General features: G+C 31.9%; 1 protein-coding gene across 3 annotated transcripts; it reads right to left on the bottom strand.

Annotated features, from left to right (window-relative positions):
* Positions 1-579: 579 nt before the first annotated feature.
* LOC148627354 (BPTI/Kunitz domain-containing protein-like) lies at positions 580-11,771 on the bottom strand. Of its 3 annotated transcripts, XM_088571622.1 has the most exons (7): positions 11,643-11,771; positions 5,863-5,964; positions 3,223-3,287; positions 2,216-2,408; positions 1,761-1,931; positions 954-1,081; positions 580-688 (listed from the first exon to the last, which is right to left on the bottom strand). In XM_088571622.1, exons 3-7 carry the CDS (start codon positions 3,283-3,285, stop codon positions 659-661), a joined length of 585 nt encoding a protein of 194 aa, XP_088427748.1. In that variant the 5' UTR covers positions 3,286-3,287; positions 5,863-5,964; positions 11,643-11,771; the 3' UTR covers positions 580-658. The 3 variants fall into 3 exon arrangements, with proteins under 3 accessions (XP_088427748.1, XP_088427758.1, XP_088427739.1); XM_088571632.1 differs by lacking the exon at positions 3,223-3,287 and having other exon boundaries at positions 11,643-11,769; XM_088571613.1 differs by lacking the exons at positions 5,863-5,964; positions 11,643-11,771 and having other exon boundaries at positions 3,223-3,412.
* Between the last annotated feature and the right edge of the window lie 932 nt (positions 11,772-12,703).

The following is a 12,703-nucleotide window of genomic DNA, read 5'->3' as shown; positions in this document are numbered from 1 at the left end:
ATGTCTTAATAAAACATATCTTATAGAGTAAATTAAATGATACACGTTGGTAAAGTTTTTATAACATACTATCTGGTCGAGGTATCCTTCCCCTTCTATTCTTTAAGATGTTACATACATTTTTACTTTTTATTTACAGTTCATAACATTTTAATGAAAATTTATGTTTGCATGTACTTTACTTTATATAAGTTAAATATACGTTAATTAATTACAAATCTGCTCAACACCAATCCATTAATTGTGTAATGATGTACACACGTTATCACCTTAATTACCAAATACTGATAACATATAAATTAGAATATATTACTATCAGAAACATTGATTTGTATTCACTTTAATAAAGTGAAAAAATTTCACAAAAGCAAACTGCAACATCACCAAAAATAATCCTAGACAAATGAATTAACAATGTATGTGTTATTGACATATATGTGGCATTGGTATGCAGAACACATTTTGAAAATCAGAAAAAAACATCTAGGAAAGTCTCGACTGGCAATGGAATCTAAACTCATGCATTTGAGATGCACCTCGCGTTTCATTTGACCGCCAAGGCAATAAATAAAGAAAAGATCATGTTTTTGTGTTTATTATGAAGAACTTCGTACTTTCCTACCAGCTCTGTGTGACCATTAAGAGCCAATACCAAAATTTACTTTTGCACAGAAGAGAGAAGATCATTCTAAAAGAAAAACAACATGATAACTACAATATTCGTGGTTACAAGACAGAATCATTTATATGTATAAATAAACCTACAACTTTCTGCATAGAGCAAATCCATAGAGCGATATATTTGTTTATCTTCCACTTGACTATTAAGTGTTTATGGTATATTTATATGCAACAAGAAACGTTTCGATGTATGTTAATATACATATGTTTTATGCTGTTGTGTATAGTAGATAACGAAAACATGTTCATTTCAAAAGTCATAAAATACGTACCTTCTTGCATAAAGGATATGTACATCCTGTTATACATTTAACACCATTTATAATTTCGTACGTGAATCCTGGACACGTGAATGGTGGTGGTGGTGCACAGGGAGGAATGGCTCCACACGGGTCTGGTTCTATGAATACGAATTACAAAATATCAATCATATATATATATATATACAAACGTCTCAGAATGTGACGACTCTATTCACTACACTGCTCCATTGGATCAAATTGATACAGGGAAGATATGTAAACGTATAGAAAGGTCTGAAAAATTCCTAACGATGTTAGAACTGTCAAATTTGCGATGCAAATGTTTGGTAGTTCCCTCCGCGGGACTCGAACTCGTACCACTGTGACATCTATGGCAACACCGCCCTAGACCACTCGGCCAGCTAGGTTATATAAAAATATAGCTTTCGCTAACCGGGTCATTCCTCCTTGTAGGATTATTCTAGGGCTGTAACTTAGTACAGGATGTATGGTAGTACGGGACAATACATTATAACATCTAAATGAACTGTCCCGTACTACCATGCATAGTGTACTACGTTACAGCCCTAGATCAATAGCAAGGAGACGCACTTAAAAATGGGTATGCATGTTCAATAAATAAAGGAGAGTAATTGCAGAATTACACCCCATCATAAATTCGGTTTCTCTTTCAGCGATGAGAAGGGAGGTGAAAGTTTGAGTTTGGTTTCTGTGATATGATGACTTCAAATACCGTTTTATTGTACATTATTCCTTGTTCATGTTGTAATTACATGCAATTTTATACAGATGAAACACTAGTGAAAAAATACCTACTGACGCCTGTGCAGAGCTCTATACAGCTTTTCTTGGTTTTAAATCTGTTTTTGTTTCCATTACAGCCACTGTAAAGAAATGGTTTGCATAGCATTTCTTTTGCATCATAAAACCACGTTTGTACTTCACGGTTATTGTAACATGATCCTTTGAGTTTCGGTAAGGTGCAGACTGAAACAAATATCTGAGAGTTCGAGTTTTGTCGTCACAAGACTTGGGAAAATTAAAAATAACAATTTGCAAGCGGGAAATGTTTAGGAACAGTTGATAACCTACCTTAATGTGATTTACTTGTACTAGGAACATTCTTTGGGCGTTTCCTCACCCAGAGGTACGATTAAATTAAATATTGTTGTTGCTGCTTAATTATTTAAAATTTAATACCATACATAAATTATGTATTTGAGAGACTAGTAATCATTTTCTATAGAACTATTAAGAGTGTTTTCACAAACCTCTTTTCTCACAGGCTTTTGTACATTCTTCCATTGTTCTGAAGTTATTGTCATTTCCGTTACAACCGCTGTACTGAAACTGAACACATTGACCGGTTTTGATGTTAAAATAGTATCGGACTGAGTACGAACTGCAAGTTCCCTTTTCCTTTGGTAGATCGCATACATTAGTGTCCAAACTATTCCCTGTTTCCTGAAAAGTAGTATATCAATGCTTACTATTATGATATAAGAGTAATCAAGGGAACCAAGGTTATATAAATTACAAAATGTAAAAGTATTAAAAATCCGCCAAAAAACAGCATCACCCAGGAAACTTATTGATTTTGGGTTTAGAATTAAAAATGTACTTTAAAAAAAATCATAAGGTATGCAAATTTGTTTTAATAACAAGTCGTCGGAAAACTGCAGCACTGCATATTGCTACCCGAATTGAGGTGGTAATCTTTATTTGTATAATTAACAATTAGCGATAAAACTCATATCATATCCTAAAGATGCACATACTCCATTCCAAGTTTGAAAAAAAACGTCTAACCTTGATTTCCTTTTTGCTATTTGTTTGGTTATCTTACATGTTCTTTTTATTTTAAATTAGTTTATCTTCTGATTTTTCACAATGCCAAAAAGTGTGTTTCTTGTGTTTTACGTCCAAAGTTTATGAATTAGCCAATACTTTTTTCTCAGTCTATTAAATTGAATAAAAAAGTTTTCCTTAAAATTTTCGCTTTTGGTTATAATGCGTAAAAAAGAAACTTTTGTTATTCAGTCTATCTATATAAAAATGACTCATATATACATGTATATAGAAAGTTCCATCACATAACATACGAACGTAATTTATATATCAAACTTTTGTGATGAAAGGGAGACAAACCGATGTGTTTCATTCAACAAATAATACACATTTTTGTTTATAATGTAAGAGACTTTTGTAACGTCAATTAATGGTACTTCTGTATTAATATTTTAAATATAAGTGACAAGCTATAAAACGATATACTTACCCAATAACTAATTAAAAACAGCACAAGTAATGAAGTCGTTCGGACAGAAGTCATCATTTTCATCGCTTATTTACAAACAAACAATATATATATAGCCGTAAGCGAGGTGGAAAATTTGTTACGTAAAATACAATTTCATTGTTCATGTTAAATGAAGCATGAGGAAAGTTAACTTGTAATATGTTTAAAGTGTACATAATTACTTATTAACCAATCATTTTGCACGATGATTTGGCGTAAATAGGTATTTTTTCGTATGTTTGGAATTCCCTGAAATGCTTACTTTCAACCTGTCATGAAAACCAATTGGTTACATATGCAATGGAACATTACCTGTATTATTGGATTGATATAAAACATTGTCGTTGTTTTTCAAATCAAAGCAATATTTTTTTCTTCGATTAACATAGGGAAAAAGGATGAATAGTAAATTTCTAATTTGAATATGAACAACCTATTCAAATTCATTTATGTTTCAATTATATGAATGGTTCACCCAAAATAATAATAAAAAACATTGAAAAGAGTGTTTTTGTAGTAATTGTTGAATGTGCCATAGTCCTTGTCTATATTTTACCGAACTAAGGCAGTACTGGACGATAAAAAAAACTATTGAAAAAAAAAAACAATTGAGAAAAAAGACTTTTCGACGTGAATACAAAATAAAATCACACAACTTAATTGTTTTTTGTTTGGTGCTTCACTGAAGGCTAAATAATCTAATTGTCTCTTGAACAATGTTAATTGTTTGGTGTAGCAGATTTGGTATAGATAATGATATACCAAAAATATTTACTCCTTTTTCGCCAAGCCCGCGGTATTGAAGGAGACAGAGTGCCTACTGGTTGGTTTGTAGTCAGAGAAATGTTTCCGATTGGGGGATATGACTACCTACTGGTTGTTAACATATGCGATAGCCCAATATATACCAAGCTTTGCTTGTTCGACTAGTACAAGGCAGGGTCTTTTCGTTTTGTCAATTGTTCTAAATGCATGGAATACCCTCTTCAGAGTGTTGGGCTAGTACAAGGCAGGGTCTTTTCAATTGATCAATTCATCCCTAAATGCATGGAATATTTGCCATAGCACGTTAGAACACGTCAGTCATCAACCAATCAACATCGCGCCTCCAAAACAGAAACCAAATCAAACACAGGTTAGTGAAATGCTCGATTAAAGTCCATTAAAATCCAGGGTAAACTCATGTGCTCCTGAAGTGTGTTTGTTTTTCTTATGACAACAGCCTTGCTGCATATTGAAGGCTAAGTACGATGATAGAGAGGAGAAATTTCTGTGTCTAAAGGAAACCTTTGGTCATTTTATCAAGTATGTCATAGTGATAACCGTAGAACTTGTTTGAAATGACAGTTTTAAGCTATGGACAAAACTTTTTTGTCACATACTGTTGATATACGTCGCCGAGCCTACATAAATATGCTTAATACCATTCAACATGAATTATGAACGAAAACTTTACAACATTCTACTAAAGCGATGCAATGTGTGTTTTGCAAAAGAAAAAGGGATGGCTGCCAGAGTAGTGAGCAGAATTGCTCTAAAGATTTTGACATTTTTATGTAGATTTTTTACATTATCATATTCATAATTTATATCAAGACATTCAGCTTTTCGTGGACTATAAGTTTTTTTATCTTTTGAACATTTTATCCTCGAACATAAACTAAAACTAAAGCAAGTAAGATAAACTGTTATAAATTTACATTTGCCGTCAAATGGAATCTTTTTTATATCTCATAATAAAAAAATGATTTTTTTTCTTCATAGAAAATTTTCTTTTAATTTGTCATAAATTCTACGAAATTAAATAAGTCTTCAAAGATTGACAAAGATGAATGTATATTTTTATAGACCATAATATAAACAATATACTTAAGTTCCATTAACGTGTGAATATGAAGGCTTGAATCCATAACAACAGAGGAAACATAATTATTTCTGCAAATTCTTGCATTTAAAGGTCAATGAAATAAAGTGTTTACCAGAATTTGCTCATGATATTCTGTTCATTTTGTACTTTTTGGCCACTTCTGTTGTTATTTTTGCCAACAAAAAGTTTCAATACCAATGAAACAATTTCATATTTAGCGATCACATTCATAAATAGCATAGATTATCATACCTTATAGCGGGTAAATTTTGCGGGTGCTTAATATCGCGATTTGACGGTAAAATGGTGTATTAATCTTTATGCAAACTTTTCTTCGCGTTTCCCAGACTTGGACTTAAAGTATTTATGTGCATTTTACTTATATTAGTGTTAAGACGCCGAGAACAAAGTTCGAGACACAGACATTTTTTCTAATATTTTTGTTTGAGTATTCCGGATGTTACATATATATAGTACCTAGTCATTATAGGAATTATATCTGGATATAAACCATATGCCCGGGTTAGTAACCAAGTATGAAAAAATGACAATTAATATTTTTGATAGACACAATTTAAAAAAAACAACATATCATCTGTTATGCATAACAATAGAACATTGACGCTCTACACAGGTGTGACTGAAAGGTTAGTTTGATGTCTTTAATTTACCAAAGCCGGACTTGACTATCAATATACATATATTATGCCAGAGCTTGCCGAAACTACACGGATCTTTTGTATCGTACTTACATTTAGGCTTCTGGAACAAGTGTATATTGCTACAAGATTAAAGTCATTACTATGAAAGTTGTATAGTCGTCATACACAATCGCCTTTTGACCAATACAGTGTCTAAAAAATAATAATAAAAAAAAATAAAAAAACGCTCTATCTGTTTCTGAGAAATTCATTTTGTCTACAATAACCGCAAACAGTATTAATTAGGTCAGTCTTTGCGACCCAAACGAAAATGTTATTCGGTAAGACAAATGTCAATACATTTTGGTTGAATAAGTCATAACATGTCTATGTCAACTATTTTTGGGTTGAGTCAGACAAAATATGTCTATGCAAACCCTTTTTACGTGGGGTAGACAAATTTATTAGCCGTGTCATAGTTTTCCTTTCTTCATTCGTCTACCCAGGACGTGACATTCTATTGGCAACCCGGTTGCTCTTTGAAAGGCAGAAGACGCTTACCATACCGTTGCACCTGGTCCGTGCTCCCATATTTTAGTTGAGTTTTGGTTGTTCATTTAATTTTGTTTATATGTTTCCTTTGTTATTTCAGTTTATCTAATGTGTCTGCCTATTTTCTCTGTCTATTCGTCATCCTCAAATAATATTCTTTTGATTACCATTCGAATGTTCACTACATTGATTTCCCCTTTAACGTAAAGTCATTTTTCCTGATTGGAACAAAGCAGATCACATAGGTGGAATGCAGGGTATCAGAAATGACACGCTATGGTAATTAGTTATGTAGGTCAAATGTCAAGACCATAAAAAATCAAAATAGAACATACAAATATAGTTGTTCCAATACACGCACAATCATTACTCATGTATATGCTTAATGACAATTAAGGCAGTAGACCTGGAGCAAGGGAAGTTATCCAAATTTAAAAGTCACTAGAACGTTTGAATTACACCTGCAACTGCTCATTTCTTGTTTTTACATGCATGCAGAAGGGTCTACAAGCACAAACATTTGTTAGCACATTTGATATTCTGTTTAAAATCGTATGTTTCCTAAAACAATTTTCTCCTCTTTTGACCGTTTCCGTTAATGCATCCTGATAACAGGCCTAAGATAAGACAAAGTACTGATATATTTTTTTTATATTAGACCATAGATTTGTAATCTGCTACAGTGTACTCAAAACCATGTACAATTCATCAATATGAGTGAAGTTTTTCCTGTCATTGCCGGAGAGAACAAAAATGATAAAATCATATGCATTTAGTTTGTTTCAAGTTTTGTTTTATAACTTAGCACCTTGAATATTTTTTTCTTAATTTTCCTAATTTTGATGGAATTGCATCACATTTCGTATATACGGTAAATTCCTAATTTTGATGGGAAAGCAAACTAGAACAAGACACATTTTTTGTCTCGTAAGTTTTGTTCTTAAAACTGCATCATATGGTTACAGCTGCATACATTATGATCTTAATCTCTTATCTAAGAAACTTATGCATAATGACAATATGGGTTTGAAAATAGGAAAATGGCCTTATTTAATGTCTGCCATCAAATCATTAATTCATATTGGTATGCGAAATGTTTGTGTGTTTTAATCAGGTCGTAATATTTATTTCATTACTTTTTGCATTTGTGGAGATATATCCGAATTTCTGCATTAACTCATGTTTAAATACCTAATTCTGCAGTAAAAATTATTACAGTTTTGTACATATTTTATAATTTTGAAATGAGGTAGGACCATAAAAAATTAAATCGATCAAGAGTTAGTTTAATGCTCAATTGAATCTTGTTAAAAGTATTCATATTGGTAAAATCAAAGATTGGTAGTACATGATGCAAGCAGTTTTCGAAAAATTATATACCTTTTACGAAATAGATTGGGCTGTATCTATTGATAAAACATGTAACTAAATATATACTTTTTTTCTATACTTAAAATGAAGTCATATTAATTGGAGTTTACATGTACTTTATAATGTACCCAGCTAACACAAACACGTGATAAAAATGTTTTAGAAACGTTTACTTAAAAAGGCTGAAAACATTTTTAGAAATATTTTTAAAACGTAAAAATGTATGGTTGCAGAAAAATTATAATAACGTTTTAAATAACTATTCACTATAATGTTATTATGATGCTCCCTAAAAAGGACTGAAAACATTTTTTAGAAATATATTTAAAACGTAAAAATGTATGGTTGCAGAAAAATTATAATAACGTTTTCAATAACCATTCACTATAATGTTTCTCAATAACATTTTTTTCAAAACAATCTAAATTATGAATATTTTAATGCAAAAATTGCATACACATACAACAGGTTAAGCATGACATAAGAAAATTGCAGAGTTCTCTATATTTTGTAGATGTAGCAACAAACTAAACTAAAACTTTTCAAAGGTTTTGTCAGTTCACTTATCCAGCTTCAGGCATCTCAAGCAGTATCCATTTCCGTTCTTTGGTTTCATGAAAAAAAGATCTACGTGATTAATGGTATAGTCACGATACACATACATACAGTAGTTATAATTAAAACTAAAGGAAAAAAATATACATACTATCAATTACATATTACTTGATTTTTTTGCAACAGGTGTATGTGTCAATCATGGAAATACCATTGTCTGCTCGATTAAAACATTAAATCATTAAGTATGAGCTTTCTTTGTAATCTTTATTTTCAGCAAAAGAGAGAGATCATGTGTATTTCTTATAAACAAAATAAAAATTAGCATTATATAATCAAAACTGTGGACGTAATTAACTCGATCCAACGCCCCCCCCCCCCGAGGGTGTAAGTCTACAATAAACAAAACAAAAAAGAAACAAAACAATTTTACAAACATAAATATGCAAAGACCATAATATTCAAACCTAACAGAACATCTTCAATATTATGAACCCAATTTTGACAATATCTGTAGTGTAAATGTTTCAAAGTTTCTGTCAATTTGGCTTTCCATACATGCAGGACGTGAAGTAATATTATTAATTCTAAAAATAACTTGTAAAGTTTCAAAATAAATGTCTCAGTCAGATTCAGTACAAAATATCAGCCTAAGTATTAATAAACATAATCACAATATTCACACAACTGTCATGACGATGAAAAATGGTTCAAAGATACATCTATAATGCAAAATTGTTGGAAAGAGTAATCAAGGGAACCAAGGTTATAGCGGTAATCAAAAGAATGTAATCCAGGGACAAAGACCAGACATGGAAAACAGACATACAAAACAAAGAACATAAAGCAACTAAAATCATACATACAAAGTAACAAAAGCAAATGAGCAGTTCGGACTCCACTAAAAACTGGGAGCATGGACCAGGTGCATCGGTAGGGTAAGCGTGCTCTGCTTTTCTAGAAAAACCAGCCGAGTTGCTCATAAAAAGTCAAGTCCGGGGTAGACAAACGAGGAAAGGAAAACTATGACCCGTTGAATAAATCAGTTTTCATGGTGCAGATGGATACACCATAACGATCCTCGAGTTCATGATGACGACCATTAAACTTCTGTAGTGATGACTTCAATCTTGTAGCAACATAACCCTGTTCCAGAAGCCTATTTGTTAGAGTTCTAACGCGATACAAAAAGTCTGCGTAGTTTCGGCAAGCTCTGGTATAACGAATGAGTTGTGGTATGAACACTCCATACGCAGGTGCCGAAGGGATGTTGCCACAGATGAATGGAAAGTTGACAATTCTGAATGAAAAGTCATCACGTTTGTCGATGAAGTTGGTCAATAGTTTTCCTTTACCATCGATTTCTAAGTGTTGGTCAAGATATGAGGCTGACTTCACAGTATATGTAGTATCCTTTATCTCAAGTTCATTTGGGTAGATGCGATGTATCAAATTCCCGAAATTAAGATAATACGTCATCTATATAGCGGAAACTGAGATTGAAGGATCTAGCCAAACGATATTCTTTCTTTCTGATCAGATCAGCTATACATTCAGCCTCATAAGAGTGAAGAAATAGGTCAGCAAGTAAAGGAGCACAATTTGTTCCCATTGGAATGCCGACCATTTGTTGAAAAACACGTCCACCACACTGGACAAATATGTTGTCAATTAAAAATTCCAGCATTTTGTAAACATCTTCCTCTGTATATTTGGAATATGATTAGGAATTATTTCTTACAAAGTTTGAGAAATCCCTTCTAAGAACTATATATTTGTATCTAGGTGTACCATCTTTTTTGTATAATGTTTTTAAGTCGGGATTTTAACTGAGTATGGGGAATGGAAGTATATAGTGTTGAAAAATCATGGGTTGTTTGTATGGATTCTTGTGGAGTTTAGGAATCCAGGACATAGACGGTAAATCACAATCATCGTCCTTGGTAGAGAGACAAAAAGAGGATAGCACAGATTTATGGTTTTCCATAATCTCTTCTTTGGAGGGAGTGGTAGCAGTATAGGTCTTATCACTGCTATTATTTTCTACGTCTACCTCTGATAATAAACAATGGATGTAAAACGTTTTGCAGACAATATGAATTACACATGATTGTTCACAACAAACGTCTGTATTCATTCAGAAGATAGTTGTCCTCTTTGACACATGCCTTGAAAATTTGGTTGGTCAGGAATTAACGTAAAGTTTGAATGTAAACATAGACAAAACCAGCGACCGGGTTAATATCTAGGACGTTCTTTTGTATGATAATACGCACACTGATAAATATTTGCTCTGACATATTGCAATAGCAGCATGTGGCACATCATTTACACTATTATTTATATCGTGCATTCATCTGTTCTCGATAGTCATGAGTTCGCGATAGCGATGCGCATAGGTAATATGACATAAAACTCAAATTTGCATGTGTGGTCTATTCACAAAGACTTAATCAACAGAACACTTCCTTGATTCTATTGGGTTTTGATTTCGCTATTGCGTATAAAGGTTTGTATAACACCAATAAACTTTAGTACCCCTTTACTTTACCTTTCTCGTAAATTCCAAAAAGCTCATATTTTAAGCGCCCACCTCTCCCAACACATATTTTGAATGTAAACAAATTTGATTAAAAGTGGTAAGTCATATATTCAGCGGTCATGCGCAGTTAGGATATAGGCATGGCTATGTCAGTAAAAACATGAATGGTGAGAAGTACTGGTCGTATCTTAATATTTCTTACCAGAAAACGTTAAAACATCATGACGTTATCAATGTTTTAAGAGATATAGAAGAACAATAATCTGAAAAGCCTATTAATTTTGCGCGAATGATAATACGAATAACCTTGTATATCGTTGCTTTAATGCTTAGAACACCATATCACAGCAAATAAAAAAATATAAGATGAGAATTAAAGTTTTTAGCCATATCAAAATTAATCAATTATAACACTGGAAGTAATATATGGACCAATATATGAAATATCGATAAAAATATATTGAATTATTTCTTTTCTTTATTTTCACTTTCCAATTATGCCCTCCATACAGAAAGTTATATCCGTATCGAGAACTAATGACGTAGTACCAATAAAGTCATTAATAGGTCACCTAACTAAAATGTGTTTTTCTCACAATATAAACATGCAATCTCACCAATCTTCTGAGAAAAAAAAAACAAAGATCAGTTCTTATAATGACTTTAAAATTGTAGCTATTTAATAAGTTGTTCAATAAACAGGTAAACAACATTGATATGCAATCGAGAACCGATGGCACCAGGATGTAGGACGTTCTTTGTGATGCTCAAAATACACCTATTTATACAAAGTTCGGCAATATAGACATATCAATTAATTCACTGAGACACTTATCTATCAGAAGAAAATAATAAAAAGTTAAAAACTTACCCCGTGCGGGATCAACACCTAATTGTTTGATATAAATTTTGACATGTTAACTTTATTCCGGACATGCAATTACACAAAACCGGAAACGAAGAAACACGTAAATTTTCCGTAGCAGTACAAATTTCCGGGGCATTACAAAAACAAAGTAAAAACAAAATCAGAAATCACAGGCTTGATGTTGTCTAGTGACTGGGAAGTTGTAAAATGACTAATTGACCAGCTATGTAAATAAAACAAGGTTACACAGACTAGTATTTATTTACTTACCAAAGTACTTTGGCGTATAGTTTTTAACTATCTAATTACAAAGAATTGTACGTACAACTTGTTGGACAGATCCAGTTCTTTAAATCGTCTTCAAAATAGTGTGGGTTCCTTGCACACGTGTGTAAGATAATACGCACACCGATAAAGATTTGCTTCAACCTATTTAAAAAGCAACATGTGGCACACCATTTACTCTATTATCTTATTATTTCTGTGGAGATGCCATCATCTATATATCATCGATGTTGGTTAATTAAAAGACAAAGAGCAGTAAAATGGGAAAAATTAATTGTAAATCAAATATCCATGACAAATTAAGAAGACTAGTATTACATGCACATGTATAATGCGTGTGTATAATACATGTATCCTTGTTCGGTCATTTTTTAATATTTTTAAATAATGATGAAATTGTAAATAGCCTCTATTGTCTTATAGTGCTAGTTTATCAGAATTTTAACTTCATGGCCTATTTATTTTTTATTCTATATTTGATATTTATGAGAATGTTTTTTAAATATATAATTTAAAATAGTTTAGAAACATTTTCTAAATTCGTTTTAAAACGTTTTTAAAAAAATAATATATTAAAATGTTTTTCTTACATTTCTACAACTTCAGAAAATCGTATTAAAACCATATCTGGAAATGTTTCAACCTGTTTCAAAGGAATGTAATAAAAACATTATCAGAAAATATTTTTTCGTAACATATAAGAAACACTTTTATAACATATCCAAATAATGTTAAAAAAATAGATCCAAAAACATTACAATGACATGCTACTTAAACAT

The sequence above is a fragment of the Perna viridis genome, chromosome 1, assembly GCF_037379345.1.
Source record: "Perna viridis isolate PV_CMFRI_1.1 ecotype Kerala chromosome 1, ASM3737934v1, whole genome shotgun sequence".
In the NCBI taxonomy this organism is placed as follows: Eukaryota; Metazoa; Mollusca; class Bivalvia; order Mytilida; family Mytilidae; genus Perna; species Perna viridis.
This window is presented reverse-complemented; position numbering and strand designations above follow the sequence as displayed.

What these genes read in the sequence shown, in the direction of transcription:
- LOC148627354 (XM_088571622.1), bottom strand. Translation starts at nt 3,285, where the DNA reads ATGAAAATGATGACTTCTGTCCGAACGACTTCATTACTTGTGCTGTTT. An exon ending in AGAGCTCTGCACAGGCGTCA is followed by an intron (nt 1,082 to 1,760) that starts GTAGGTATTTTT and finishes TCGTATTCATAG; the next exon opens with AACCAGACCCGTGTGGAGCC. An exon ending in CATATCCTTTATGCAAGAAG is followed by an intron (nt 689 to 953) that starts GTACGTATTTTA and finishes TTTTTCTTTTAG; the next exon opens with AATGATCTTCTCTCTTCTGT.